Source organism: Triturus cristatus, chromosome 2_2 (assembly GCF_964204655.1).
Source record: "Triturus cristatus chromosome 2_2, aTriCri1.1, whole genome shotgun sequence".
Taxonomy (NCBI): Eukaryota; Metazoa; Chordata; class Amphibia; order Caudata; family Salamandridae; genus Triturus; species Triturus cristatus.
The window spans coordinates 1,050,564,798-1,050,591,218 of record NC_140582.1 but is presented as its reverse complement, the minus strand read 5'-3'; the positions used below and the strand labels follow the sequence as shown (position 1 = coordinate 1,050,591,218).

The 26,421-nt window shown below is 44.0% G+C and overlaps 1 protein-coding gene across 3 annotated transcripts in view; it reads right to left on the bottom strand.

Moving 5' to 3' along the window:
- Positions 1-2,532: 2,532 nt before the first annotated feature.
- Positions 2,533-26,421, bottom strand: part of HAUS3 (HAUS augmin like complex subunit 3) — a 58,219-nt gene continuing 34,330 nt past the window's right edge. For all 3 annotated transcript variants that reach the window (XM_085642550.1, XM_085642551.1, XM_085642552.1), the window contains 2 exons: positions 10,702-10,930; positions 2,533-2,959 (listed from right to left, as the gene is read on the bottom strand). In XM_085642550.1, coding sequence (XP_085498676.1) covers positions 2,741-2,959; positions 10,702-10,930 — 448 coding nt within the window. In that variant the 3' untranslated portion in view covers positions 2,533-2,740. The remainder of the gene's footprint in view (positions 2,960-10,701; positions 10,931-26,421) is intronic.

Here is a 26,421-nt window from a genome sequence, read left to right as displayed (position 1 = left end):
GGAACGAACTTCCTGTTGCCCTTCGACTTACAGAGGATCACCTGGCATTCAGGAAACAACTAAAAACCTTCCTTTTCCCCGACTTCGATTAAATCCACCCAACTATGCCCACTGCATCCACACTGTAGCAATCGCAGCGCCGTGATATCCCTCAGGATGATTGTTAGCGCTTTATAAGAAATCTAAATAAAATAAATAAATAAATAAATACCCCTTCCTCTGGTCGCTTAGTCCAAAAAGGGAGAATGCCCTTAGTGGCCTGGAGGATTTCAGGCAGTCTCTGGACTTTCGAATGAGGCTCAAAAGCTGCTGGAAGCAGCTTGGGCGGGCAGCACAAATAAACGATATAGATCAGCTTTGTCCAGATGGGTCAGTTGGTGTGTTCGGAATGACCAGGATCCCATGGGGTGCAAAGTGGTAGCCATTATGAACTTCTTGGGAGTCATTAGCGGTCCAGGGACTGGCATACCGCACGGTTAACTCCTACAGGTCGGTGATTTCAGCAGGCCATGCACCAGTCCAGGGTCGACCAGTCGGAGAGCACCAGATGGCCTGCAAGTTGATGAGGGGAATTTGCCTCGCACTTCCTCCAGAGCCCAGGTATTCGTCACTTTGGGATGTTTATAAGGTGTTGCATCTGTTCCAATCTTGGCAACCCAATAAGTACTTGTCTCGTAAATAACTATCAGCTATTCTGGCTATGATTTTGTGCCTGATTTATTGCTGAAGAGTGTCAGACGTTAGGGCACTGAACATTTCCGGATGGTTTTCACCCCGCAGGGAGTTACGCTCCGTATTGTTCGCAGGACTAAGTCAGACTTTAGAATGATATCTAATCCGGCTTTTGATAACTCACCTAAGCTGTGTGTGGTCCGATGTCTCAAAGAGTATGACGGAGGAAACTCGCCCCCCGGGGAGCGCAAATTGTTGATTTCCGTAAGGAAGCCCTTAAAAGCGGTTACGCCACCAACTATACCCTGTTGGATCTGATTGGTAATGCAGGCAGCGGGCATAAACCACACAATTTGGCGCCCATTTGGTGCGAGGAGCCATGGCTTCAAAAGCTTTCACCCTGGGGGTCAGGTTGGAAGATATTGTGAACGCCGCAGACTGATCGTCAGACTCTAGGTTCAAGAGATTCTACTTTAACCAGTCGTGGACATGGTGTCGCTGGTGGTGGATAAGCTTTGGACAAGCATAATCCTAGTCTCCGGTTCTGACATAGAATGAAAAATGTCCTAGTAAGCATGACAGAAAGTTTTAATTCTGTGAAAGACACGGAGGCGAGGATTACTTCCGCCCAGGGCTTCGAGGGTCCCGTTTCCCTCCCGATATTGTTAAAGGAGTGCACCAGTCAGGGTAGAAGTCTGCCGTAAGGTATAAGTATATACTTTGTTTCAATGTAGTGACAAATCTAGTTAAGAACGCAAAGGAAGGCACAGTTTAACTGTTCATATTTAGGTCTTCTCGCACTATGTTTGAAGGATATGTTAAGCATGTTTATTGGTTGTGTATCGAGATCAGAGTCATGGGTTTTGTCGTTTGACCTCTTCCAGGTGCTGAAGGTTCCAAAACTGACTGATAGGACGAGAGGATTCAGTGATTGCAGTCAAGAAAGAGGAGTTGACACAGGACGCACACGCCCTCATGGATGATGGAAACAGTCTATTGGTGGACTGTACATGACCTTCCTAAGGCACCATGGGAGTGCTAGTTTTTTTGCTATAAAGTTAAAAGCTGCTGGAAGGAGGAATAAAGAAAGTTTGAGCATAATCCTCGCCTCCGTGTCCTTAATAGAATTGAAACTTTCCGTCGTGCTTACTAGGAAATTTTTCATCCAGCTTACTTGAAGGCTGCTGAACAACACAGAAAGAAAAGGAGTCAGAACAATCAAGGCAGATTCAACGAATGAGGAGAATTCTATTGGTGGTCACTAAGTCATATGTTTGGTACTTTCGTTCTCAGCTTTTGGTATTGTAGGTTTCGGTTACTGTTGTGGTGTAATAGACACAAAGTATACACCTAGCCTTTGGTCCTGCCATATATTCTTCTTAAAAAGCCTTTATCAATCCTGGTATTTTCCACATTCACACCTGTTCCAACCACAACGAAATTTTAAGTAAATGAAGAGACGCAAGCAGTATGAATTTGTATTCAGGACAACTGTATGCAATGATAGATATTCATGACTACATAAAAAAAAAAAGAAAATTAACGCTCAACTAGTAGGAAAAAAGCCACGTCGTACCCAATACAGGACACTAGTTTGATGATCCTTGGCAAGTGAAAATCGTTCTTAGACATGCACCCAAAAGGCATCTCGGAGCAAAAGAGTTTGCGGATAGGAGATTATAACGGTAGAGCAATACTTAAACAGCAACGTAGACCGCAGTGGTTTTATTACCATGCATATATATAAAAGCTAGGCCTATGTTTAAGTAATAGATTTGCTAGATCTCAGTTTGGTGTTTATTAATAAAGAGCTTAACCTATAAATAGGCAGGTTGCCTATGAGCTCAGCCAATAAATATGTAAAGGAAGACCTGTTTATTTGAACATCATACATTTAAAACGGTGTATTTACCATGTGATATACAACCTCATGTTATTGACAATATGTTAGATCCAAATTGCTAAAAACAATGCTATCCAAAATTCATAAAAATGTTGAAGTTTGCTGAAATTCCAGGGAATGGAATAAAATCATTGTTCTTAAAAAGGTCAAGCGATGAAGATCTAGCTATAAAGTTTCATGAACAGTTGCTTCCACCTGTTCAACAACTTTTTTCAGACAGGCAGCGTCTTGATAAAAATACACATACAGTTGTTTTTCCATCTTATGCAGTTTGTTGGTCTCCAAAATCTTTTTCTTGTTTTTCAGATCTCCCAGAAATTCTTTAATGAGCTGGTTTAAGCTGTTCATCTGTATCTCCAGTTTCTGAAACTGCTCAGTGAGCTCCTACGAAGAATGTAAAATAGTTAATTACAACTGAACCACAGAATGGCAAGAAATTAAGCACACAATTCTTTGATGTGGACTGCCACATGTTCAGAATATACTATTCTCCCTCTCTCTTTTTTTTTTTTTAAATTCATAAGCATTCAAATATTTTTCCCCATTTGTAATATCTTAAGAGTAAATTAACAAATGCCCTACAGTTCATTAATTTCATAAAGAAAGCCTGAAAACAGAGAGAGCAATCTTGCTTTTTCAATTACAGTCAAGGTTTATACAAGTTTTGTCTGGGAAAATAAATCACATTTCAACTCTCCTTAATAACTTAGCACAAACTCTTCACAGATAATATTTGGCACTGTCACTTGAAAACCACAAAGAGCCCCACTATTAAGGAATGGAGGACAGTCTGTTAGGGTAGTTCATATAGACAGTCAATTCAAAATAAAGATCAAAATTAGCAGTCTCGGTTATGCTACCGGTTTAATGGGGTGGGGGGGCAGGGGGAGAGGAGAGTTTGGAAGCAGATTTCAAAAAGTAATTTACATCTAAAAAATGCACATGCAAGTAGGGTTTCCTTCTCCATCATGGCATCTTGCTGCATATTCATAATATTGGACTTGGCTCTTTCTGCAGGGTCATTCCCAAACTTTTTGCCTTCACCCTTCAGTTTTCTGAAACCATTTTTGTTGGCTTTTAGGACTGCGCAAGTTAGCACTGCTAACCCCTGGTAACGTGTTTGTGTTCTTTCCTTTAAATATAGTAACATTGGCTTACACCCAAAAGGAACATTTAATTTACTGGTAAGACCCTAGTAAAGTTGTACGACTTACCCAGGACCTACAAATTAAATGCTACTAGTGGGCCTGAAGCACTAATTGGGCCACCCACTTATGTACCCTTTTAAACAGGTCTCAGGCCTGCCACTGCAGCCTGTGTGCCGTTTTAAACTGCCATTTCGACCTGGCAAAGTAAACATTTTGCCAGGCCTAAACTTTCCTTTTTGCTACTTAGAAATCATCCCCCAAGGTAGGCCCTAAACGCCACATAGGGCAGGGTGCAATGTATTAAAGAAATTTGGACATGTATTTTGATAGCTGCCAGGTTTCAGATTCCTATGAATTACATTCTTAATTTCAGTGTAATTATGAGGGATATTTCAACGAATTGGAGTAATATTACCTCGAGAGCAAAATAAAGACGAGGGAACAAATAAATATCAGATATTACACCCATTTGATCTTAGAGATGGTCTTTAGAATCATGTGTTTAAACACACGTAGTTAAGCTAAAGGTGCGCGCTTCAGCAGGTTTCCTGCCCAGCTGGGGAAATAGCCATCCACGGTGCTATAAGGCGATTTGCACAGTGGTTCTAACTAACACAAACCCCGGCGCAAAACGAGTTGTGCACTAACGCAGCAGCTAAAGAGAAAAAAAAAAAAACACAAGTGGTGCTTTTCACATCTAGGCACTGTTTTCACTCAACTCTTAAAACTGCACATCTCCAGTTCTACGGATTTTTGTTGTTTTGATCTCAAATAATGTTCATAAATATAATTCTATTTTTCTAAATTGATGTGGATTTTCTCTTGTGTTGTGTTTTCAATTTATTATGGTCTGAAGAGCTGCAAAAATATTTTATACATCGTCTCGAAGTTTAGCATGACTGCTTTTGTGCCATGCTACCAGAGGGTTAAGTACAGTTAATATGGGGTTGCTTGTAATTTCACTCTGACAGAAATTGTGGTTGCTGCTCGAGTAGGGTTTCACCTCCCCACAACCAGTAAACCAATTTACAACACATCCGTATTAGACGACACTATCTGAACAATTTCTAGCAGGAGCGAAATAGAGATTCTCAGTTTAGTAAGAAAGGTGTTAACAGACTGTACAGAGAGGCTTGACATACCAGGAATTCAGTCCTGGGGTCTGAATAGATGCACGAGTTTTTGGCGTCATTTGGTCTCCAGGTGCCTGCTTTGTAATTCTCAGTGATTATGAAATTTATAAGAGCAGCAGTGGCTCCTTAACCTTTTAGCTGAAGGAGCCCTGGGTTGCCTCAAAATGAGCGTATTAGACTATAAAACAGACTGTGATGCAGGACACATCCACCTAGTTATGAATGGTTTGAGGATATCAAAACAGTAGGACCTAGTTATTCTCTTGCACCGATGGATGCATGAGAACCTTCAACAGAAGGAGAATCTCTTGATAGGTGATGCCTAGCCAGAAAGAATTTGCTCCTAAATTAAGCTCTGGGACATAGATGCAAAGTCATAACATTGTGTCTCTTGCTGCAGCAAAAAGGTTGATGAAGTACTCTGCTACCTCAAGCAGCAGTTACCCTTTATGCCAGGGATAGGAGACTGGCAGTTGTTGCTTCATAATTGTAATGAAGAGTGATCTGGTTACAGTTACCCTCTAAGGGGCAATGCTTACTGGCCGTTTCCGTGTAAAGGTCTATTAAGTTGCCACTAACAAGGGTCCTAAAACGTCATCACATCTGGGATGTGTGTGACTGGTGTATGTATACATCTGTATGAACGTGGTTTAGGAGGAGGTATACGGGCACATGATGCATGTGCAATTCTCATTAAATGAATGAATGAATGAATGAGCAATCTGTTATATCCTGAGTATTACATTTAACTGTAATCAGCCTAGGTCCTCCTAGCTGCTCAGCCAGAGTGACAGATGGTGACGGAATGTTGGTGTGACTGATGCGTGGAATGCCTGGGTGCCTGTGTGGATGAGTGCTGACAGTTGGAGATGGGCTGAGCAGCTAGGCAGACTGCTCCTGGTGGGGCTGGTGTAGGAGCTGGTACATGGCTGAACTAAGACCGATACTGTTTGGAACTGGAACCAATAAAGAAGACTTAGAAACTTAGAACATGGCTACCAGTGTCTTCATGTACAGAGCGCAACACAATCCATTAGACTAAGTGTGGCTTTCAAAACAATGGCTGGCTTTGTGCAAATACTGCCCAGGTCTCTTCACTAACTACCTACCTTCCAACCCAAAGTACAATTGTTCATGTCATCTGCAGTAGTCACAGAGCTTTTGCAAGCACTTTAGCATCCCCTTCCACTCTTCCTGAAGCAAGCTGCAACCGAAGAATCTAGTTTCATGTCTGGAATAGATACACTTTAACCTAACCAATCTGAATCATCCCACGAGACAATCTAGTTGCATACGCCACGTGCATCCCTCCATCACACAGTCGTCATGCCCATCTGAGACTGGATAAGCTTGCAAACACCCTACAGATAAATACTGCGTCTGTTTAACAGTACTTTGTTCAATGATCTAAGGAGTTGTTCACCAGTGTTGCTTGAAGAACTTTTGATCCAGGGACTCTGCAAGTCACTACTACCCTGATAAGCAGAGACCAAGCACGGACCAAAGATTTGAGAGGAGTACTGCTGCGACTGGCCTATGTGAAAAGATACTGCTGTCTGTTGAGAAGATGCTGGATTTATTCTTTCAGGAAGAGTACTTGCCATCCAATTAAGTCTGGAGGCCTGTTGACCAAAGGATCTAGGTCCTGATTTGGTGAGGTTGCTGAAGGAGGTTGTCCTGGGTTTGAAACCTTCATCTTTGTAACCAAAACGTTTGCAAAGTTGTAGGCATTTAAAACCCTAGTGCATAACTGGCAAGGTAGACCGTCTCCAGCGTTGCCTTGCTGTTGCCTGCAACTTGTGCCCGAATACCTAGTCTTGTATGGACCCCTGGGTACCAGAATTCATTGGACCTTGTTGCCCCTAAAAAGTGCACATTCTGGTGCACTTTATAGTCTACAAAATGGTTGTCGGGTAGCGCCCAATTGCTTTATCCGTACAAACATACAGTAATTTAACAATAAGCATTACTTGTAGAACAAACAGCTGGGGGTCACGAAACTAGTTAGCATGGAGGAGTCTCGTTCGTTATCGAAAATAACCAGACAAATCACGCCACCAACTAAGAACGGCCATGCACCATGACCCACAGAATCGAGAAAGAGCTATCAATCGGTCAATCCTTTCCGTGTCCAGGCGAGGTTTCCTGTGCACTAGCATATGAACCAGCCACCACACCTAACAGACTCTCATATGGCTAGTTGTCTCCAACTGACTGTTCAGACACCAAAAGCTGTCCCTGCATTCCAGAAAGACTGTTTCTTTGCAGACTTGGGTGAGAACTTCGCTGTTTTGAAGTAGGCAGCGGGCAGTTCTTTGGATCTTGTGCAGGATCTTGTGGTAGGTGCATCAAAACCCATCCACATTTTAGCTCCAGCACATGAAACCAAATTCACTGCTGTGCAAAGTAGAAGTTTACCCTTTTGAGTCCAAGAATAGGATATTGGAATTCTGGTGGTACTGTTTACCTGGTCCTTTCACAAAGGCAACGGACTGCTGTTCAGAGATGAAAACAACTCTGGCTTCTTTAAATTAAAATTTCTGGTCAGGATGGAAGCATCAGGTGTGTTATTATTTTACAAGTTGTATATTATTGTGCATATTAAAGGATTTTCTTTTATACAGTAAACTACATCATATCTTTGATTACGCCTTGGAAGGTTATTTTTCACTACCCTGAGGCATTTAAGTGCTAAAATGAATTACTTAGTTATCCAGTTTCTGGTCCAATAGTACTGTCCTCTAGTATACCATTGCAAAACAACTCCAATTGTTACAAATAAATCACAGTAATCTAGGACTGCCACAAGACCAGAGTGGCCGCTTTCGATAACTAACTAAATTTTGGTTGACTGTTTTGCCTTTTTCTCTGTTGCAAAAGTACATTGATCATAAAATGTGTAAAACCTTCAAGAGTATTTTTGGAACCTGAACTTTGGGTTCTGCTTAGAATTCCCATGTTTGCTCTCAAACACAATTCAAACTGATGTGTTGCAAACTTTAAATATTTAATTTGGCAGAGGGAGTTGCCTACTACATTGAAGAACTGGAGAGGGAAAGGTCTGCAAAGAGGGTGAATGTAGTAATTAATTCCAGAAAAGGAGGAGTACACCTTGACTTAAAAATCATTTAAGGGATAAAGTATGTTGTATACCCTGCCTGACTGAAGGGAGGGCAGCACCTCAATAGTCTAAGAACATAAATGGCCTCCTGGAAGGTAAAACGCTGGGAGAGTACAAAACTATTCTGGCTTATAGTCACTCCTTCGATTATATATTGTGCCAGTGATGTGAGACCCATAGTTCTAAATTGCTTCTAACAAAATTGTCATACAGTGCCTTCTTGAAATTTGCCACAGCAGCCGAGGTGCTCCTCATATGAAGATACGAGCTTTACCATGCGTAGTCTAGCTGTTATCACGGTCACTTGGATCATTTTCGCCTCCCTCGGTTATCTGTAGTAAGTTTGGCTTTTAATGAGCTAAACTTAAGGAGGGAGGTCTGGGCTCCTCAGTATATAACAAGTTCATAATATAATCATTAAACTGACTGCAGAGCAAAGCCTGCCCTTAAATCAACAAAGGTTTTTATGTGGTTACTTATGCATAAATCCCCTAATTTCAATATGCTTATCAGGTCCCATGATGGATGTTCCATCAGTGCTGCGGTCTGAGCCAACCAAATCCCCCACACTACAAGGAGGTCTCCAGTAAACAAAAATCTGCCATCTGAGCAATCAAACAGCTCACAAGAACAATCCAACAACAAAGTATAGGAGCCAGAGATTGGATTTGTGCACAACTCGTTTCTGATCTGGCTGAACTAAGGTGGAGACCACCCTTACAAATGTATCATCTAGGGTCTTGGCTAGAATTTCTCTCTCTATGTTAAAGGGAGAAAATGAACACGTGCACTACTTTAATTGTTGGTGTTTGAAGGACGTCAGCAAAGCCAGAGATGGGTCACTTCCACTTGAGAAGCACCATTTAAACAAATTTCTGAAACGAGGGGATGGAGAAATTCGCAAGTTTCATAAGTGGGAGATCACGGTTTTCTAACATAATAATGTCAGTTATGGCATACAATATTTCCTGGTAAAGGGAATTTAATGGCCGCATAATCACTGGCACCAAGTATTTGAACTGGAAGATCACGGACTAATTTCACTGCTGGTTCTTCGAAGCACTGTGGTGTATAACTCAGCATTTCCCGACTAAATGCAGTAACAGCCAACAACTCAACATTATGTTTTTTGACAATTTACTCTTCACTGTTACCAAAGGAGAAGTTCTTTATACAGTCTTGTTGCAAGTACATCTGTGACTTGACACCATGCTTCATTGCTTACTATACTTTCTACAGACATGGTTATTTCCAGTTTAGCGCACCTAAAATGGTGCATTCACATTTGTAATATTTAAGTTTGACACCACCTTTCCTTGAATTCTGCAGGCATTCAAGCGAACTAGTACTGGAGATGGTCAGCTAAACCTTGAGGCCAGTTTAATGGATCCAAATTGGTGCCGGCCCTAGTGTTGCTGCATAATAGTAGTTATCTACTGACAGCCAGGTGAGGAAACACAGAAATGATCACCAGCAGTATGAGCACCACAGAGCAGTTTGTTGATCTTTTATGGTTTCTCCGAGCCTGCACAGCATAGTCTGTCCAATGTTGCTCCCGAACTGGTGTGGCATCAGCAGTGAAGGCAATGAATTCTGGCACATTGACTTTAGCCCCTGGGGTAGAAGTAGGGCTATAGAGCTCTCTCCCTTTGACAAATGTTAAGCAGGGACATGGGAATGCGATGATATAGGTTAGGAGCATTTTAGCATAAGCAAAGGAACCAAGATGCTCAGGTTTTGAACAATGATCCGACTGTACTCCCATACCTCCAGAGGGTCATACAAGTTATTGTCTCATGGTGAGGAGGATTAGGCAGGGGGGCTATTGAGATCCCCAAAGATGACCCTCTAATGCTACTAAGGAAGTGCCCTGGAACTTGGGTTATGCTCAATATGAACCACTGTCCTGAATACTACTTCATTGCTAGTGGTATCTGTGGTTGCTACTAGAAGATTAGAAGATGCACATAGCCCTAACCAGATTCCCTTATATGACTTTTCAGGGTGATAGAACAAGTGTGAGGGTGTATGAAGTGCACACTCTTGTGAGTAATGGTGAGAGGGAAGAAGGGGGCTTTCTTGTGCATACAGCTCCAGTGCACATTCAAGAGAAACAGAGGCAGGGACGAAGCAACAATACTGCATGTCACTTCAAAAGACTCCAAATGCCTTCCGCATGGCGATAGTTTCAAACCGGTGCAGTACACTTTATTTACTGCTCTTTTTGATTTCATTGCTTTCAATCCGAGATTTGGGATTTCTACCTAGCGCCTGCGGTTGTAGGCGAAAGGGAGAGGAAGAAGTTGCATAGTTCCCGCAAGATAGATCTTGTAGATGGGGTTACATCAAAGGTTTTTTTTGTGTTTTTTTTACAGGGACTTGGACTGGGTGATTACACTCGTTAGGTACATTTGCCTCTTTAGGATAAGCGATTCAATTAATACTTCCACCACAGTGAGGTTGAACAAACAGCAAGGCAGGAGGAGTCACTGCTGTGCATGGGAAGGCATTACTGCTGCAACATAAAACCATTGACCCCATCTACCTTTTGGATTTCTTCTGCATTATGTCTATTTCTGTTATTGCAGTAACTGCCCTTGATTACGTCAGTGAGGGAGTTAAACTCTTAGGGTTATCACCTTATCAAAAATAAGTAAAAACAAAGAACATCTCTTAAAACAGTAGCGCACACAAGAAAAGCTTAGTTCAAAATCATCAACTTACCTTAGCACTAAGCAAGGGACAACCCTCTCCGTAATACATTGAATCATGTAAAGTCTTTACACCAGCATCCATCTTAGACATGATTAAAGACTGTTCTTGACTCGAAACTGCGAACTGATCTTGATATGAAAGCATATTGTGCATTAGTTTCTTTGCAACTTCCTCTAAGCCTTCATATGTGTTGAACAGCTGCTGCTTCTCATTTTTTCCTTCGATGAGCTGATAAATCCTGAAAGAAAAATTTGCAACACGGCTAACACTTTCAAAAATGTTAAACATATAATTAGATTAGTCCAATTCGATTTTTCCTATACAGAGCAGCGCTAAAAGAAATAGCAAATAGGATGGGAGAATAACTGATCAACTGAAAGAAAGAAAATACAATTAAAATAAATAAGTCAAGCGGGAGTGTGGAGTGTGGATGTCGACTATGTAACAATATGTGGAGATGATTCTACTTACAGGGTTGTAGGTTGGGGTGCCATCCTGTCGAATGTTACGAGTAATCTGCCTAATCAAGTGTCTTGCTGTTTTGTTTGTAATGAAAACAATAAAACAAATTAAAAAAAAAAAAAAATAAGTCAAGTTGATAAAGGATAGCATTACTTTTTAGACAAATGGAGAGTAAGTCCAGGGTGACTGATATCCGCATAGAAAATAGTCAGTTTCTCAAAAGAACTGCTTCCCTTATAAAGACATTTTTGGGGCTTCTTGAGAACTCAGGTCCTTAATTCAGTTCTTCACACTCGGGATGTTTTCCCACAAATAAAAGCTTAATTCTAAAATGTGTGAAACACAATGGACAGCATGGCAGTGGTAATGGCTGCTTACCACAAGCATTCTTTTTTTTTTTTTTTTTAGCCTTTTCTTAATGTACTCTTCATATAGGAAATAAACAGTCTGGAAAAATATCTATATATTATTAACTGTAGTTTTATAGCATGATTATGCTACATACCTATGTATGCTTTAAATATGGTCTAGCAGGCTTGAATTCCCAGTACGTAAATAACTAAAAGTTTAGAGAGAACAGGATCACCATATCTGCCTGTTTTTCTGCTTATTCCTTTCTCGGACAGTGAAAATATACATCGGTTTCAAGCTCCTCCTTGGAAGGCCAAGTCATATTGATTTACAACTTCAAATGAAAGACTTTCTAATGAGTAATTGACTTACTGGAGAAGAGAGATGGGATGGATAAAAATAGAAGTACCAAAATTGTAGGACTACCATTAAAGTCAAATAAAGTTTTGTTTTGTTCATTGACTTCAGTATAGAGGGACAATACAAGTGAGGCGTTACCAAAATAGTGCCCTCACTACAGCCAGTCCCACCTGTGCCAGTTATACAGTTCCAGCCTCAATATAAACATAAGTGTGTTAGAAGATGCAGCACAGTTTTACAAGTCACTGCCTTAAAAACTGACTGAAAAGATACATTTGCAAGAATGGCCACAGTGATATTCATATTGCTAAATAAAATAATCAGTGACTTCCTCAGTTAGGGATCTTATAGAATTTCTAACAGCACATTTTGACAAAAGATCCCCCCCCCTCCACCCCCAAATCTGGATAATTATTATTTTGATAAGACATGTCCTTTGTCAAATTGATCCAATGCTACAAACAACTGAAACAAATGCCTAAAGTCCTTAGTATTGTGTGTAACATTTAATTGAGGATCTCCAAACGTGTCCTATTTTGCATATCAGCAGATAACACCGGCTGGTTAATATACAAGCATGATGTCACATTGAGAGTGATTCTGAAACGGTCATTACCAACACCTTGTCTTTGAGAATAAACGTTTTGAACGGCTTCTTAGATCCTGGACCTTATTAAGCCTGGAACATATGTGATTACGACTTAAACAAAAATATTTTCCAAGATAATGGCTTAAATGTGTAACTGAAGCAAAACGCTGACGCACTGCTCATCTTCCCAGCAGGTGCTTTTTAGGGTATTGAAGGTTAAACTGTGTTTACATTTCAAGAACTCCCCTAAAATGGGTGCTATGAAAATCCAAGACTTGCTCCTTTCACGGTGGTGAGCACCTATATGGGGCACAAACACTAGAGTACCTTCTTCAAGTGTAGATTTAGTCATATGCTCTCTTACAGGGTAAGGTATTTTGTGTTGGTTTGACCGCGAGACAAATAAGACACGCTGCTTTTTCTGAATCTTTTGCAATCTTAAAACATGGGCTGCTCGGTTTAAGTATGCAGAGCATTAGCATAATTCAGGTGGCAGAGGATAACTGCTCTGATGCACACCATTAACACCTAAACATTTTTGGACCAGATTAGTAATTAGCAAATGCACTGATAATTAGTGGTCAAGATACCTAGACTAGGTTCTTCACACAGATTAAGGAATGCTGGAAGAAGGTGGGAGAAGATGCGGTGTAAAAAAATTACAAACAAGTAGAATTTGTTTCTCTAGAAATTATAGCAAACATGGCAATATATAATGTGGTAGTAGCATCTAAGATTGGTGATCCGACAAACGTCAACCACTTCTTAGCATATGTTCCCTCAGACAGATTTACACTGGATAACTACAGCACTGACATACAAATGACAGGTCGGTTGAAGACCATATTCTAAGACTGAGAGAGCCACAATGAAGTTCAACCATGCAGACCATGATAAAAATATTTCAGCTCAACAATTTAGGATGAGACTGTAGCCCGATTAGAGATTGACAAGAAAGTACTGGATTAAAACCTTGACAAATCCAGGCTAGTAGTATCATGCTGCAGCTGTTTCTCCAGATTATCACAATTAATTGCATAATAAAAGGCAACTAGAGGAAAAGTGAAGACATTTGTTGAAACAAGCAATCAAAAACCCTCCATTAGTGTCTCCAAAACGAAGAACCTTTTTTGAAAGCAAACATGAAAATGTAGAGCTTTCTGAACTCCTTGCTTGATAAATTGAAAACAATAAGGCATCACAAAGACAGTGACCAGATGCTGCCAAGCCTGTGGCAAAAAATTCATATGCAATCAATGCTTGCACATTACCCAATCAGAAAGCAGCAATTGTTACTTCTACACTACAGATGAAGAAAGGAACAGCAAGGACATTAAGACAAGAAAGAAGACAGCCTTCAAAAGCCTTTGACGAATACCTTTTAAAAAAGAAAATTAAAGGACGCAAGGATGGAAATAGATGCAAAGAGAATCGTTACTAAATCCTTAAGATAAGTTTTAGATAGGTTCTCTAGATTTCAAGGACTACTATGCTATGAAATACCTGTATCTGGGACTGAACAATTTTCCATTAGACGAAGACAAGCGGATGATATATATGGAATTAACAGCCTAGCCACAAGGAAAAGCCAAGGCCCTAAAAAGGACAATGGTTGCTACAGGAAAGTTTTTGAATACATTCAGGAGATAAGAGCCAGCCTGTAGAACAAACTTCAACAGGTCAATAGTATTTGTGACCAAGATTGCGATGGACATGAATTTTGGTTGAACAGTTTTTGAGCTTGGAAAATGCATTAAGTATCATTGATTGCTCTCAATGGAAGGGAGTCTTCAGGCGGTAGGAAGATTGAGGTTCAGTGGCGGTAACTATGGCAAGTTCACTCTACACACTGGGGAAGTGAAGTAACTGACCTGAAACACTAGTGTTAGATCAAGGGTATCTTTATTAATTTCATTAACACCGACTAATCCCCGCCCCAATGCAGGATCTCAGAACAATTTTACACAGATGGAGGAAGACTAATTTCACTGAAACGCAGAGATTTCCAAGTATGACACTGGGTCATGCACCAAGCCATCAGAAAGGTGACAAGGAAGTTCACCTAGTTCAAAAAATTAAGGAGTGGGGAATAGAAGCAGTATTTAATATTTAAATGTTACTGCGGGGTAGGGGGTGGTATTGACAAACAAGTTACCCCCAGGCGTCCGACTGGATCCAGAGGAACGTTTTCATAGCAGTAACCGTGCGCATCGGTAGGTGGCGTTGGTAGACTCAAGTAGTCTGCGTGGTCTTCGGGATGACGTTGCAGTGTCTACTAAGAAGACGCCCCTGCGCGATGACATCAGTTCTGACACGACGTTACGCGCCACACTGCTGAAAGAGAACTTGCACCACCTCCGAGTGAAGATGCCATTTGTGATCCATCATGCACTGGCGGCTGAGTTAGTCTGCCCTGGTGTTCAGGGAACCTGCCAGGTGTTGAACCTCCAGGAATATGCCCTTATGTTTCAGCCATGTCCAAAAGGAGAAGAGCCTCTTGACATTGGGTCCACGACCCTACCCCACCCGGTTTGTTGCAATTCCACATGGATGTGGTGTCATGAACACAGGCACTACTCTTCCTCTGACAGAACGAAGGAATGCTTTGTGCGAGACGGATCGCCTGGAGTTCCAGAAGGTTGATGTCGAGCCCAGACTCCACCAGAGACCCCCCATATCCACCTCTCCCATGTGGCTATCCCCTCCCAGGAGTGACGCATTTGTCACCACTGTGAACTCTGGTTGGGGAAGGGAGAGGGATCAGTCATTGATCCAATTCTAGTTTGTGAGCCACCACCGTAACTGAGGTGCAGTCCCTCCAAGATCTGGACGACATTGGAAAGATCCCCTGATGCTGCGCCCACTGGAACTTCAGGTCCAACTGCAGAGCCCGCTTGGGCCATCTGGCATGATTCACCAGCAGGATGCAGGAGGCCATGGAGCCCAGCAGCCTCAGGGTCATTCTCACCGAAATCTGGGATAGAGGCTGAAACATTGGTATCATAGCCCGAATATCCCGAACTCGCTGCTCGGAAGGATAAGCCCGAAACTGCGCTGTATCCAGAACTGCTCCGATGAAAATTAGCGTCTGAGAGGGAATCAGGTGCAACCTCGGAACGCTGATAGTGAACCCCACCGAATGCAGGTCGTCTGCCGTAGTCTGGAGGTGGGAGGAGACAGCCTGGGGAGAGCCCGCCTTCGAGATAGGGGAAGACTGGAACCCCTGATCTGCCCAGTTGAGATGCGACCACAGTCATCACTTTCTTGAACACCCGAGGGGTGCTGGTATGGCCAAAAGGGGAGAACGGTAAACTGGAAATGCTCGTGGCCTACTGTGAACCGTAGGTAATGCCTGTGGGCTGGCAGGCCGGGAATGTGGAAATGGGCGTCCTACAAGTCCAACGCTACCATCCAGTCTCCGCGATTGAGGGCAGAGAGGGCCTGAACCAACGTGAGCATTTTGAACTTCTCCTTCTGGAGGAAGCGGTTGAGTGCCCTGAGGTCTCAGATAGGACGCAGACCTTTGTCCTTCTTGGGTTATAGAAAGTAGTGGGAATAGCAACCACGACCTACTTCTGACACAGGGACCCATTCAAAAGCTCCCTTGGCCAAGAGAGTTGTAACTTCCTGCGGAGAAGGATCAAGTGATCCTCCAACATACAATGGATTGCTGGTGGCATGTAGTGAGGGGTAGTTTCGAAGGAGAGGGAGTAGCCCCTTCAGGCTATCTGCAAAACCCACCTGTCCAACGTTTTGGTTTGCCAGTGGGTGAGGTGATGGCGAATCCTGCCACTCACTGGCATCTGGTGGCCCTGAAAGGTCAGATTAGGAAGGTTTGGAGGCTCCTGCAAGCGTGAGAGGGGGGATGGGTGGACTGACCCACCCGCTGGCCTGCATCGCTGGGTCCTATATCCACGGCCACACAGACTGGGTAGCTTGCGTAGTCCTGTGGCTCACTTGGGCGGAATGTGGTGGGGCACCCCTTCCGTAGCCACAAAAGGCAGACTGAGTGGCACAAGAGGTGTCAGCGATCCTCAAGGATCTGGCTGTAGCCCTAGAATCCTTGAAGAGCTTGAGAACGGAGTCCGCCTTGTCACCAAACAGGCGACGGCCATCAAAAGGGCTTGTCCAGAGGGTGTATTGAACATCCCCTGAAAACCTAGACGTCTTCCACCAGGCGTAGCGCCTCAGTGCTACCGACGTACAAACTGAGAGTCAGCGGTATTCAGCCCACACCGGATGGTGAACTTTGCTGCATCTCAACCCTCAGCCACTGCGCGGGTGAGCCTGGCCCAGGCCTCCTCTGGGCACTGTGGCAGCACTTGCGCAACCGTATCCCACACTGTATGGGTATAACAGCCCAAAAGGCATGCAGTGTTCACCGACCGCAGCTTTAAGCTGGTGGAAGAAAACCTCTTCTACCCAAGGTGACCCAGCTTCTTGGATTCCCTATATGGGGGGAGCATTAGGGAATGCACCTTTTGAAAACAAGGCTTGGACCACCAAGCTCTCTGGGGTGGGGTGTTGGGAGAGGAAAAGTGGGTCGCCCAGGGCCAGGCGGAGGGCGTCTGCCAATCATCCTGACCACAGGACCCCTGTGCTGGGCTTGGATCGAGGGCCCAGAAGGAGGTCAGTGAGAGTTTCATTAAAAAGCAGCAGGGGATCCAAAGAAGCCGCTGCTGGCTGAAGCACCCCTGTTAGGAGCCAAGTCCTGACTGCCACCTTAGGAAGCTCGAAGCCCAAGGCCTCAGCCGCCCTATGCAACACCACAACATAGGAAGCTCCCTCCTCCATAGCCACAGTAGGGAGGGGGGGTGGGGGGGTGAAGCATTGCCAGGGTCTGGGGAGGTATCCAGACCACTGGCGTCACCCAACTCCTCTCGCCTGTCCGGCTCTACAAGCTGGTCAGCTAGAGGGTCAATAGATCCCTCCCAGTCATCCTCACCCTCCTCTGTCTGCCACTCAGGGCATAAGGGAACACCAGGGATAAACAACGATACAAATGTACCCACTGGCGCCGGTACAGACGTCGAATGAGGTTGGTCCAGCACCAGGTCCAAGTTGGGGGTGAGGCCAGGTTTGGCGCAGGTTGGGGGCTTCGTCACTGGAATTGGCGCCGGGAAAGGTATCGTGAGGTCAACCGGCACCGATCTGGGTCCAGGCCTGGATCCATGGGGGCCCTCCAGCGCAGAGGCCGGAGCCGCCGGTTTCGAAGGCCCAGGGCCCCCAGCAGAGTCCGTGGGGCCAGACGGTGCGCCGGCAGAGTCAGGCTGCCCAAAAATGCTATGGAGTGCTTGATAAAATGCACAAAGCTGGGCAGGGGACACTACGGCTCCGGGAAAGGGAGGGAAGAGTGGAGCTGTCTCAGCGTGCTACGGACCCGGAGTGCGACGGCGCTCTGGGTCCTGCGTCTCGTCGACCGACGAGAAGGCGAAGAGCGACGATGCTTCTTCCCCTTATACTTGTGCTTCGACTTACTGGAGAAGTGCGAAGACTTAGAGGACGAGTGGTAGTGACTCCGTGACCGGTCCCGCGACCTTCCACTCGACCGGGGCCTCGAATGACGCGGAGCGGCATGCCGGGCCTCCAAATGTTTTCGGGACCGCTCCCACAAAGACTTCGGGTTCATGGCCGGGCAGTCGGAGCACGACTTTGGATGGTGGTCGCGCTCCAATCACCAAAGACGCACAAGGAGCAGATCAGTGACCGACATCAACTTGTGACAGGAGTCACAGGGTTTGAATCCGGTCCGGCAATGGGGCATCCCTCGTGTACCAGGAGTCGAAGACTTTAAAAAGAAGTCGACAAAAGTTTAGTCAAAAACAGACTAAGGGGAACGCTCTCTCTGGAGCTGAGCTAGCTGGCGCAGGGGCAGTGTCCAAGTAGACACTGCGATGTGATCCCAGCGACCACCAAGCCGATGACAGACACGGAGTCGACCGACGCCACCTACCAACGCGCAGGAGTACTGCTACGAAAACGTTTCTCCAGATCGAGTCGGACGCCTGGGGGTAACTCCAAGGTAAGGAATCTATAGCTACCGTCTCTTTCAGATTCTTAATTTGGCATGGAAGAAATGATCGGAAACAGTCTTGGACATACAGCTGTCAGAGAAGACATAGGAACTAATTTATATCACAGCACACACCATTTGCAGGAGCACTATGTGGGGATGGAGGCACCTTTTATAAACTAATAATGCACTGTACAAAAGTAAAGCTAAGGGAATGGATGAGCGTAGGTCCAGTTGGTGTTAAAGAAGATGTGGGGAGATGGGAGCTTTACAACATATATCATAAATTGATCTGTTACTGGCAAATGGTACTAACAGGATATAGGATATATCCATATAAATAACTCAGGAGGTGGCTCTTCTAAGAAATCCCAGTTCTGGGTGAGTCCTCTTGCTCTGGGAAGAGGAAGGCAGATGGCACACCTCGTACTGGCAGCGTGCCAAGCCATAACCACCCAATGGGGCACACACATGGTTCAGACTACTACTAATAGGTTGGCCAAAGTGTGGTAACCCCTACTAATGAGGATACTGATGTTTCATTATTAAAGAGACATCCTTCACCTTGACCTGGGACGCCATCATAAGATTCCTGGCAAGTGATTTCGGTCAGTGGTATTTAAATGCAGTAAGAACTACCCATGCAACCAGCTCAATTTCCAGATAGGTTTTCCATGGAGTAGCTCTACCTCCTCTTCAGACAGCACAGAGACAGAACATCTATCTGTATGGCCTCCAATTTTCCAGTGGGTAGGACAGGGCAGGCAACAATGCTGAAAACTCCAATGATTGTTGAAATGGTGGATTTTAAAAGGGGGTCTGTGCAAGTAGGACCCAGGAGGTTACTGTGCAATTTAAAATTACTGAATAAACTAAGTATTGGAATAGCCAATAGGTGTCACCTTTGGGACATTTGAAGTATTTAGCCATGCAGTACATCATCCTGGGTACGGTGCTGCCAGGGGTTAAAGTCCTATACAATTACTATACACTGGGTCGTGCTGTGCGATTCAGGAATAAATGCTTGCCTCAGTAAACATTTATGGACACAAAACAAGACCTTGACGCACAGACAAAAAGACAAGTGCCTTGATGCAAGTCAACAGCACAATAACACTAACATTCTGTGTGGGACTGCATCACTAGAGTATTGAACAGCCTATGGTAAAAGCAGTAAAGTACTTTTCAATGGCGGAGACCAGGCACCCATCTCTAGAGTTTTCCTTTCAAAACACTGCTAGCACCATTAGATTGCTAGCAACCCCACGGCCCCGCCCTCTGACCCAGCCCCCTGGGTATAGAAGTACTGGAAATAACAAAATGCTCCCATTTGTCAGGTAGAGGGGAAATAATGAATAAACAGCACTTCATCTTTGTGCACCTAAAAACAAAACAATTAACATGACCTTGTGTAATGTAACTGGCGCTTTTGTAAAGTGCTTCCATACATTTGGGTCAGTAGAGTTTGCACTCTATAAAAATGCCCCCAAAAACGAATCCAACGTTTCATAATGTATCTAGTGCTCATGTAAAGTGTGAAAATGTGATGGAAGTTCCAAGCCTTCCCTCTAACTGTGCTGCAAGGTTGGGCTGCTGAAGGTCCACTTAAAGGCTCGTTAAAGCAACAAGCAGCAAAGCAGGAGTGATTTGGAGAAAATCCCCACACTATTGGAAAAAAAATAAAAAGGCGATTTCAAACACAGCGTCTGACATTTTATCTCAGTGTTTGAACGGAACGGGAAGATTAATGACGGGTGCCAAAGCTGAACCACCCAAGACTAGCAAACAGTGACATGAGCAGGAATCAAAGAATAAAACAGCCTCCCAAATCAACACAAACACGTAATGTTAACAGTAATTGGGCGGTGCTTTGTGGTAAGAAACCTAAACACAAGGAGGGATAAAAAGTAAGGATTAACCACAAGCAAGCATGCATTTTTAAAAATGCATCTTTTTTGCTATGAAGTACTGTGTACGGTACATGGGAGCATAAAGCTTGAATCTCATTAACCCTACATGCTAATGTGATGGCAACTAGAAAAGCCGTTTTCCAAGAAAGATGCTATAATGAAGCTTTATGGATAAGTTTGAAAGGGTCCGTCATGTGATGTGAAAGTACGACATTCAACTCCCAAGGAGGAGAAGGACGGCATACAGGGGAAAAGACTTCGATGCCTTCGAAGAAGACCTGAATAACAGACTTTGAAAAGAAAGAAGTTTAGTGAATGACATTTTCTGTAGACAGTAATAGCTACCAAATGGACTTTAATAGAAGATTGTAAACCAGATTTCGCCAAATGAAGTCAGTATGGAAAGTAAAGCTTCTTTTTAGTACGTGGTAAATTAATGCTCATGTCAGAGAAGCAGATACAAAATTTCTTCCATTTGCAAGCTTAAGATGTATGTGCAGATGGACATTTTGCCTCTTTTAGAATGTCCATGCAATCTTACGGTAAATTCAAATGTCCATATTTTACGATGGACCCTCCTGATGAAAGGCCATCCCTTGAAGGGGATTTTTCGATTGACACCACCATTTGAGAGACTGTCTCACTTTGAGGGGAAAGGGCGATTTGGTTTTCCAGACACCCTTGTAGAGGCCTCAAACATGGGCGTCCGCAGAAATGTTTCCAGGGGGGGGCAAACTTTTTACTTCATCACCGTCCTCCGACATGATTGAGCACAAGTATTAAATACATTTTAAAAAAAATCTATAACCACCTCTCTCTCTCCGTTTTCTGCTCTTCTCCCTTTCCCTTCTTTGGAAGTGAGCAGCGCCCATTGTGATGTGAGGTTGCTCTGTTTTTTTGTTGTGAGCCCTGCAGGATGCTCTGCGTTTCATTCATGCAGGGGCAGGGCTCACTTCACACCTCACCCCAGTTCAAGTGTCTGCCTAATGCTGTTATCATGCAGATGCAGCGATTAAGCTAAAAGAAAGAGATAAAGGGAAAGCTAATCACGGCCACAAACCCTGCCCTGCCCAGTCTGCAGCACCTCAAAGGGATGCGGTGTCATGTTGCCATTTCAGCCCATGGCAGCCGGGCCCAGGAGAGGGCTCCCCCCTCACCCCCCCCACCCCGCCTTGTGTCTTTCACAGTTCACCAAATCTGCGAAACAAAGGGAGGGGGTTGCCCACCTGTAACTACAATGGCACCATTTCAAAAGCATGATGGACTCGTGGGGGGCCCATTCTAGTTAGACAGCCGCGAGGTCCAGCTGCCCACACTGCCCATGCCTAGCGCCGGCCCTGTCTGGGCCTGCACCAGCGATCCAGGGGGGGGGGGGGGGGGCAAGTGCCCCCTTTGCCCCCCCCTGCGGACGCCCATGGCCTCAAATGAAGATGGGCATTTGGCATCAGAAATGTGCAGGATGCCATCGAGCCCAGAAGAGAAGACACTTGTCTCACTGCTGGATGGAATACTTTCATGAGAGATTAATATTTCAGACATACGAGATAAAACTCTCCTCTGAAGGATATACTTTCGCCTTTATGGTGTCGATATTTGCTCCTAGATAATAAAGAGACTGAACTGGCGAGGTCGATGTTTTGGTGATTGATGTGTGGACCCCTTCGACAGAGTTGAGACAGCGACTTGATCATGCCGTTGAGCTTGTTGGTGCGTTAACACTTTTTTAAAGCCAGTCACCTACATACGGATAGACGAATATTTAAAGTTTACCGAAATGTGCGACAATCACTGCCATGCACTTTGAGAAAGTTCTGGGAGCTGATTTGAGGCCAAAAGGAAGTACTTTGTACTCGAAATGGTTGTCTCACTATACAAATATTAAGAATTTGCTGTGCCTACTGGCTACTGGGATATGAACATACCCATCTTGAAGGTATACGGAACAGAGACGGCGCCTTTGATGATACATTTAATGTAAAATGCGAGCATTCAAATCTTTCTCTCCATGTCCATTGGTTTGTGATTTACACATCTTGCATGGGTCTGTATTTGATTTCTGGACCTTTCTTTTTCAACAAACAATAAACGGGAATAAATTCCTTTTCCTCTTTGGTGGAAGGGTACAGGTTTCAACATATATTTTTTGCAGAAGACAGTTCACTTATGATTGGAGCATCTCTAGAGGTAAATTGATGATTTAGCGTGACTGTTTGGTGGAGGAATAGTACGCCTGAAACATTAACAATTCTGTACACAAACTATCAGCCACGTTCCAACTTAGTCGGGGAACACGTCAGGGGTGCCCACTTTCGCCGTTAATTTTTGCCCTTGCCCCTCTAGCGGCCTGGATCCGTAGAGACCCACTGATACGGGGGCTGAGATGGTCCCCTGAGTGGGAAGACCGCATCTCACTCTATGCGGACAATATATTACTGTATCTGGCCTCCCCTAGGAAATCTCCGATTGCAGTTCTAGATATCCTGGCTATATTCTGTAGATTTTCTGGCTTTACTGTCAACTGGGGTAAGTACCTTTTGTATGTCCTCAGTGGGGACCCACCCATCCCCCCCCCCGAAGAACTGTCCAATACAGATCAACAGTGTGGGATTCAAGTATTTAGGGATCTTTATCTCCCTCGACTCCACACTCCGGTACGCCCAAAAACTTCTTCCATTCTTGCATAGGCTGAGAAGGGACATTGCCAGCTGGAAAACACTCCCCTTTTCACGATTAGGTTGGGCCGCCCTGTTTAAAATTATGTCCCTACCCAGATTCCTATACGCTCTTCAGAACACTCTAGACCTTGTCTCAGCGCAATACTTTAAGGAAGTCGAGAGCCTCCAGAGAGACCTGCTATGGGAAGGAAGGCCACGCATTGCCCTAAACAAATGGACACTAAACTGGTATGATGGCGGCATTAGTCTCCCTGATATCAAAAACTATTACTGGGCATCTCAGCTAGCAGCCGTCAATCATGGCACCTATGGTCGCCTTGATGACTCAGGCTATGCCATGGATAAATAGCTCCTCCCTGGAGGGAATTATGACAGGGCATTATAAACACGGCCTAACCGATACACACTAACAGGCCCCACCATACACACTGTCCAAATTTGGCATGACGCTACTAACTCGCTTGATTGGGGGTCAGAGATTGACATTAGCGACTCCTCTTTGGGACTCCGAGAAGCTAGGCAGTCTATGGAGATCAAAAGGTTTTGACAGATGGAACCTCATCTGGATCTCCCGTATCAAAGATATTTGGGGAGAGGGTGGGGTCAAGTCCTTTCCAGAGCTTCAGAGGGAATACGAGTTGGCAGACTGAGTGTTTCCGGTATTGACAAGTGCGACACTCCCTTCACTCTTATATACTGCAGGGCACTACTCCTCCTGACTCCTCACCGCTGGAAGATAGAATATTGGATGGTCACCTATCGGGAAAAAAATATTTCCCTAATATATAAGAACCTTATAAATAACATGGAAGACCCAATACAGAAATAGCGGGTGAAATGGGTGGGAGGACGGGGTGGAGCCAGATGACGAGGACTGGCAGGAGGCAGTGTCCTCTCCTAGAGTAGTCGCTATACCGGCACGACTTAGTACAGCTCAAAATCCTCCACAGGGTATATACACATTACGGGACCCCGTCTGGTATATATGGGGAGAGCTGATGGAGGGGACTGCAAGAGGCGATGTGGACACGTGTACATTTATGAACATAATCTGGGGGTGTGCTGCTAGAAGCTCATTCTGGTGCAAGGTCCACAACATTATCAACACAGTACTCTCAGTCAATCTCCAACCAGAGGCGCGAAGGTGTCTCCTAAACATATGGGAGCCTACTGATCTCAACACTCACCAGACACAATGGACCACATTAGGGCTCATGATCACGAAAAGAAATATTGCACAGCTTTGGGGTGCCTACAATAGACGCATGGGAGAAAGACCTTGATTGGTATACGTATAGGGAGAAGACTGTTTACTTGGCCTGGGGCTGCCCCAAAAAGTGGCCTTGAATACGGGATCCTTGGAACACCTACCGTGGAGAAATATGTTCACCACCTTGTTGCATTGAACATGATGACCCCCTTTCCCCGTATCATTCCTTTTCCATGTAATGATGCACCATGTCCCATCCTATGTCATATCAGTGCACAGATGTGTTAATTCCTCTGTAATGTCTAAAATTAAACAGATGTTTAAATAAAAAGATTTATAAAAAAACAAAACAAAAAATTCTGTACAATATTCGACACCTAATAACCTATACAATATCCATGAGCACCTTTTCCTCCCATATGTAAGTTGGCATAACTGGGGGTGAAGCAGGTGCCCATGGCAGTACCCCTGACTGGTCTGTCTTTTCCAAACATGAAGAAATTATTCTGGAGACACCACTCCGTCATTTCTAAGAGCATGGCTCTGTGCTGGGGTAAATGTTATCAACCTAGAACCTGCTTCACACCCAGTTAAGCCAATTTACATATGGGCTGGTGGGAGGAGCAAGTGATCAGGATGCCACAGAGTGGGTGGAGAACGTGGTCCTTTGTACAAGTTTTATTGACAATCTATTTATTCAGTGGAATGGAACCCCCAAATCTGCACAGGCATTTGTACAAAAACTGAAGGATTTAAATCTGAATTTTACTTCCAATATTAGTACCACAGAGGTATGCATTCTTGATTTGGTTGAGTTTGTAAAAAACAATAAAATACACACAAACACATGAAGGCCAAATGCGGGGAAAAAAAAAAAATTGCACTCAGAAGGTTTCAATCAGAGTAAATTAAAACAAAGCATTCCATACGCTGAATATCTTCAGATGAAGAGGAATTGCAGTGAAGAAACTATATAGAGGGAGGCACAGATGGAACTTCAGAACAGATCTGCTGAAAGAGGGTATAGCCCTCTGGTATTAAGTCAAGCAAAAAGTAAAGCAAAAAGGGTGTCAAGAAAGTCTTTGCACAAAATGAAACAGGAAAAAAATATATAATAATTAGGTGACAGAAATGAACTAAGGATGATCACAGGGTACCCACACTTCTCACCAGAAATTGAGAAAGAATCTAACTAGGCATTGGAACCTTATTAATAGCGATCCTGCGATTGGTCATGTGGTTCCCAAAAAGCCCCTCTTTGTGTTCAGACGTGCAAAGTCTTTGCGCCAGGAATTGGTAATCAATAGTTCAGACACAACAATCTGACACCTGGCTCAGAGGTAATGACAGGTTGCAAAAATGTCATCATGTAAACATGGCCTGAATACAAAAGAAGTATAATGAAGGATCTAATTTTGCACTTTCATAGCTCTTGCACTTTAAAGTGATAAGAGGATTACATTTATTAGAAAGAAAAGAAAGATAAATAATGAAATAAGAGGCTAGAAAAATAGGTTTACTAAGCAGGCATGGAAAAATATTTCAACAGAAAAATATTCAACAGTGTGTTTACTAGGTCCATGCCTCACTTTATGCACAGCGTGGCTACGTGTATATAAGGGTGTAAAAACGTTTTCCATATTGTGTGAGCAAGGCAGTGAAGACTGCCGAAACGCGTAACGCCAGAGATCTGAATAAATTAAGTCTCAAGCAGTGTCAGTACTTGTTTTTATAGATGATTTGGGAAAAAGGGGGTGGTGATGGACAGAGTTTCTGAATGATGCAGAATACTCTTACCAAGTCAAGAGATCATGGTTTTAATCCATCACCATTTTTTAGCTCACTGCACCATCTCAGCTCAGAACCTGGCTACATGCAAATTAGTCTGTACCTGTCCCAGTGCATGATGGGAACAGGGCAAACCAAACTACCAAGCCAATTCTTATACTGGGAAGGACTTGTTTTTATAGAAGCAGGAGGTGGAAGTGATTTAGCGCTGATTTATGCTGGTCTCGGCAGAACAGACACACCCTCACCTTGGTGCAACGCTGATTCCAGCAGTTATGGGAAATTGATGATGTATATTTATATCTCTTGACTCGTGTGAAGTCGAAGTGTATTGGGGCTGTTCTCTTTAACACTATAGGATATAGATATAT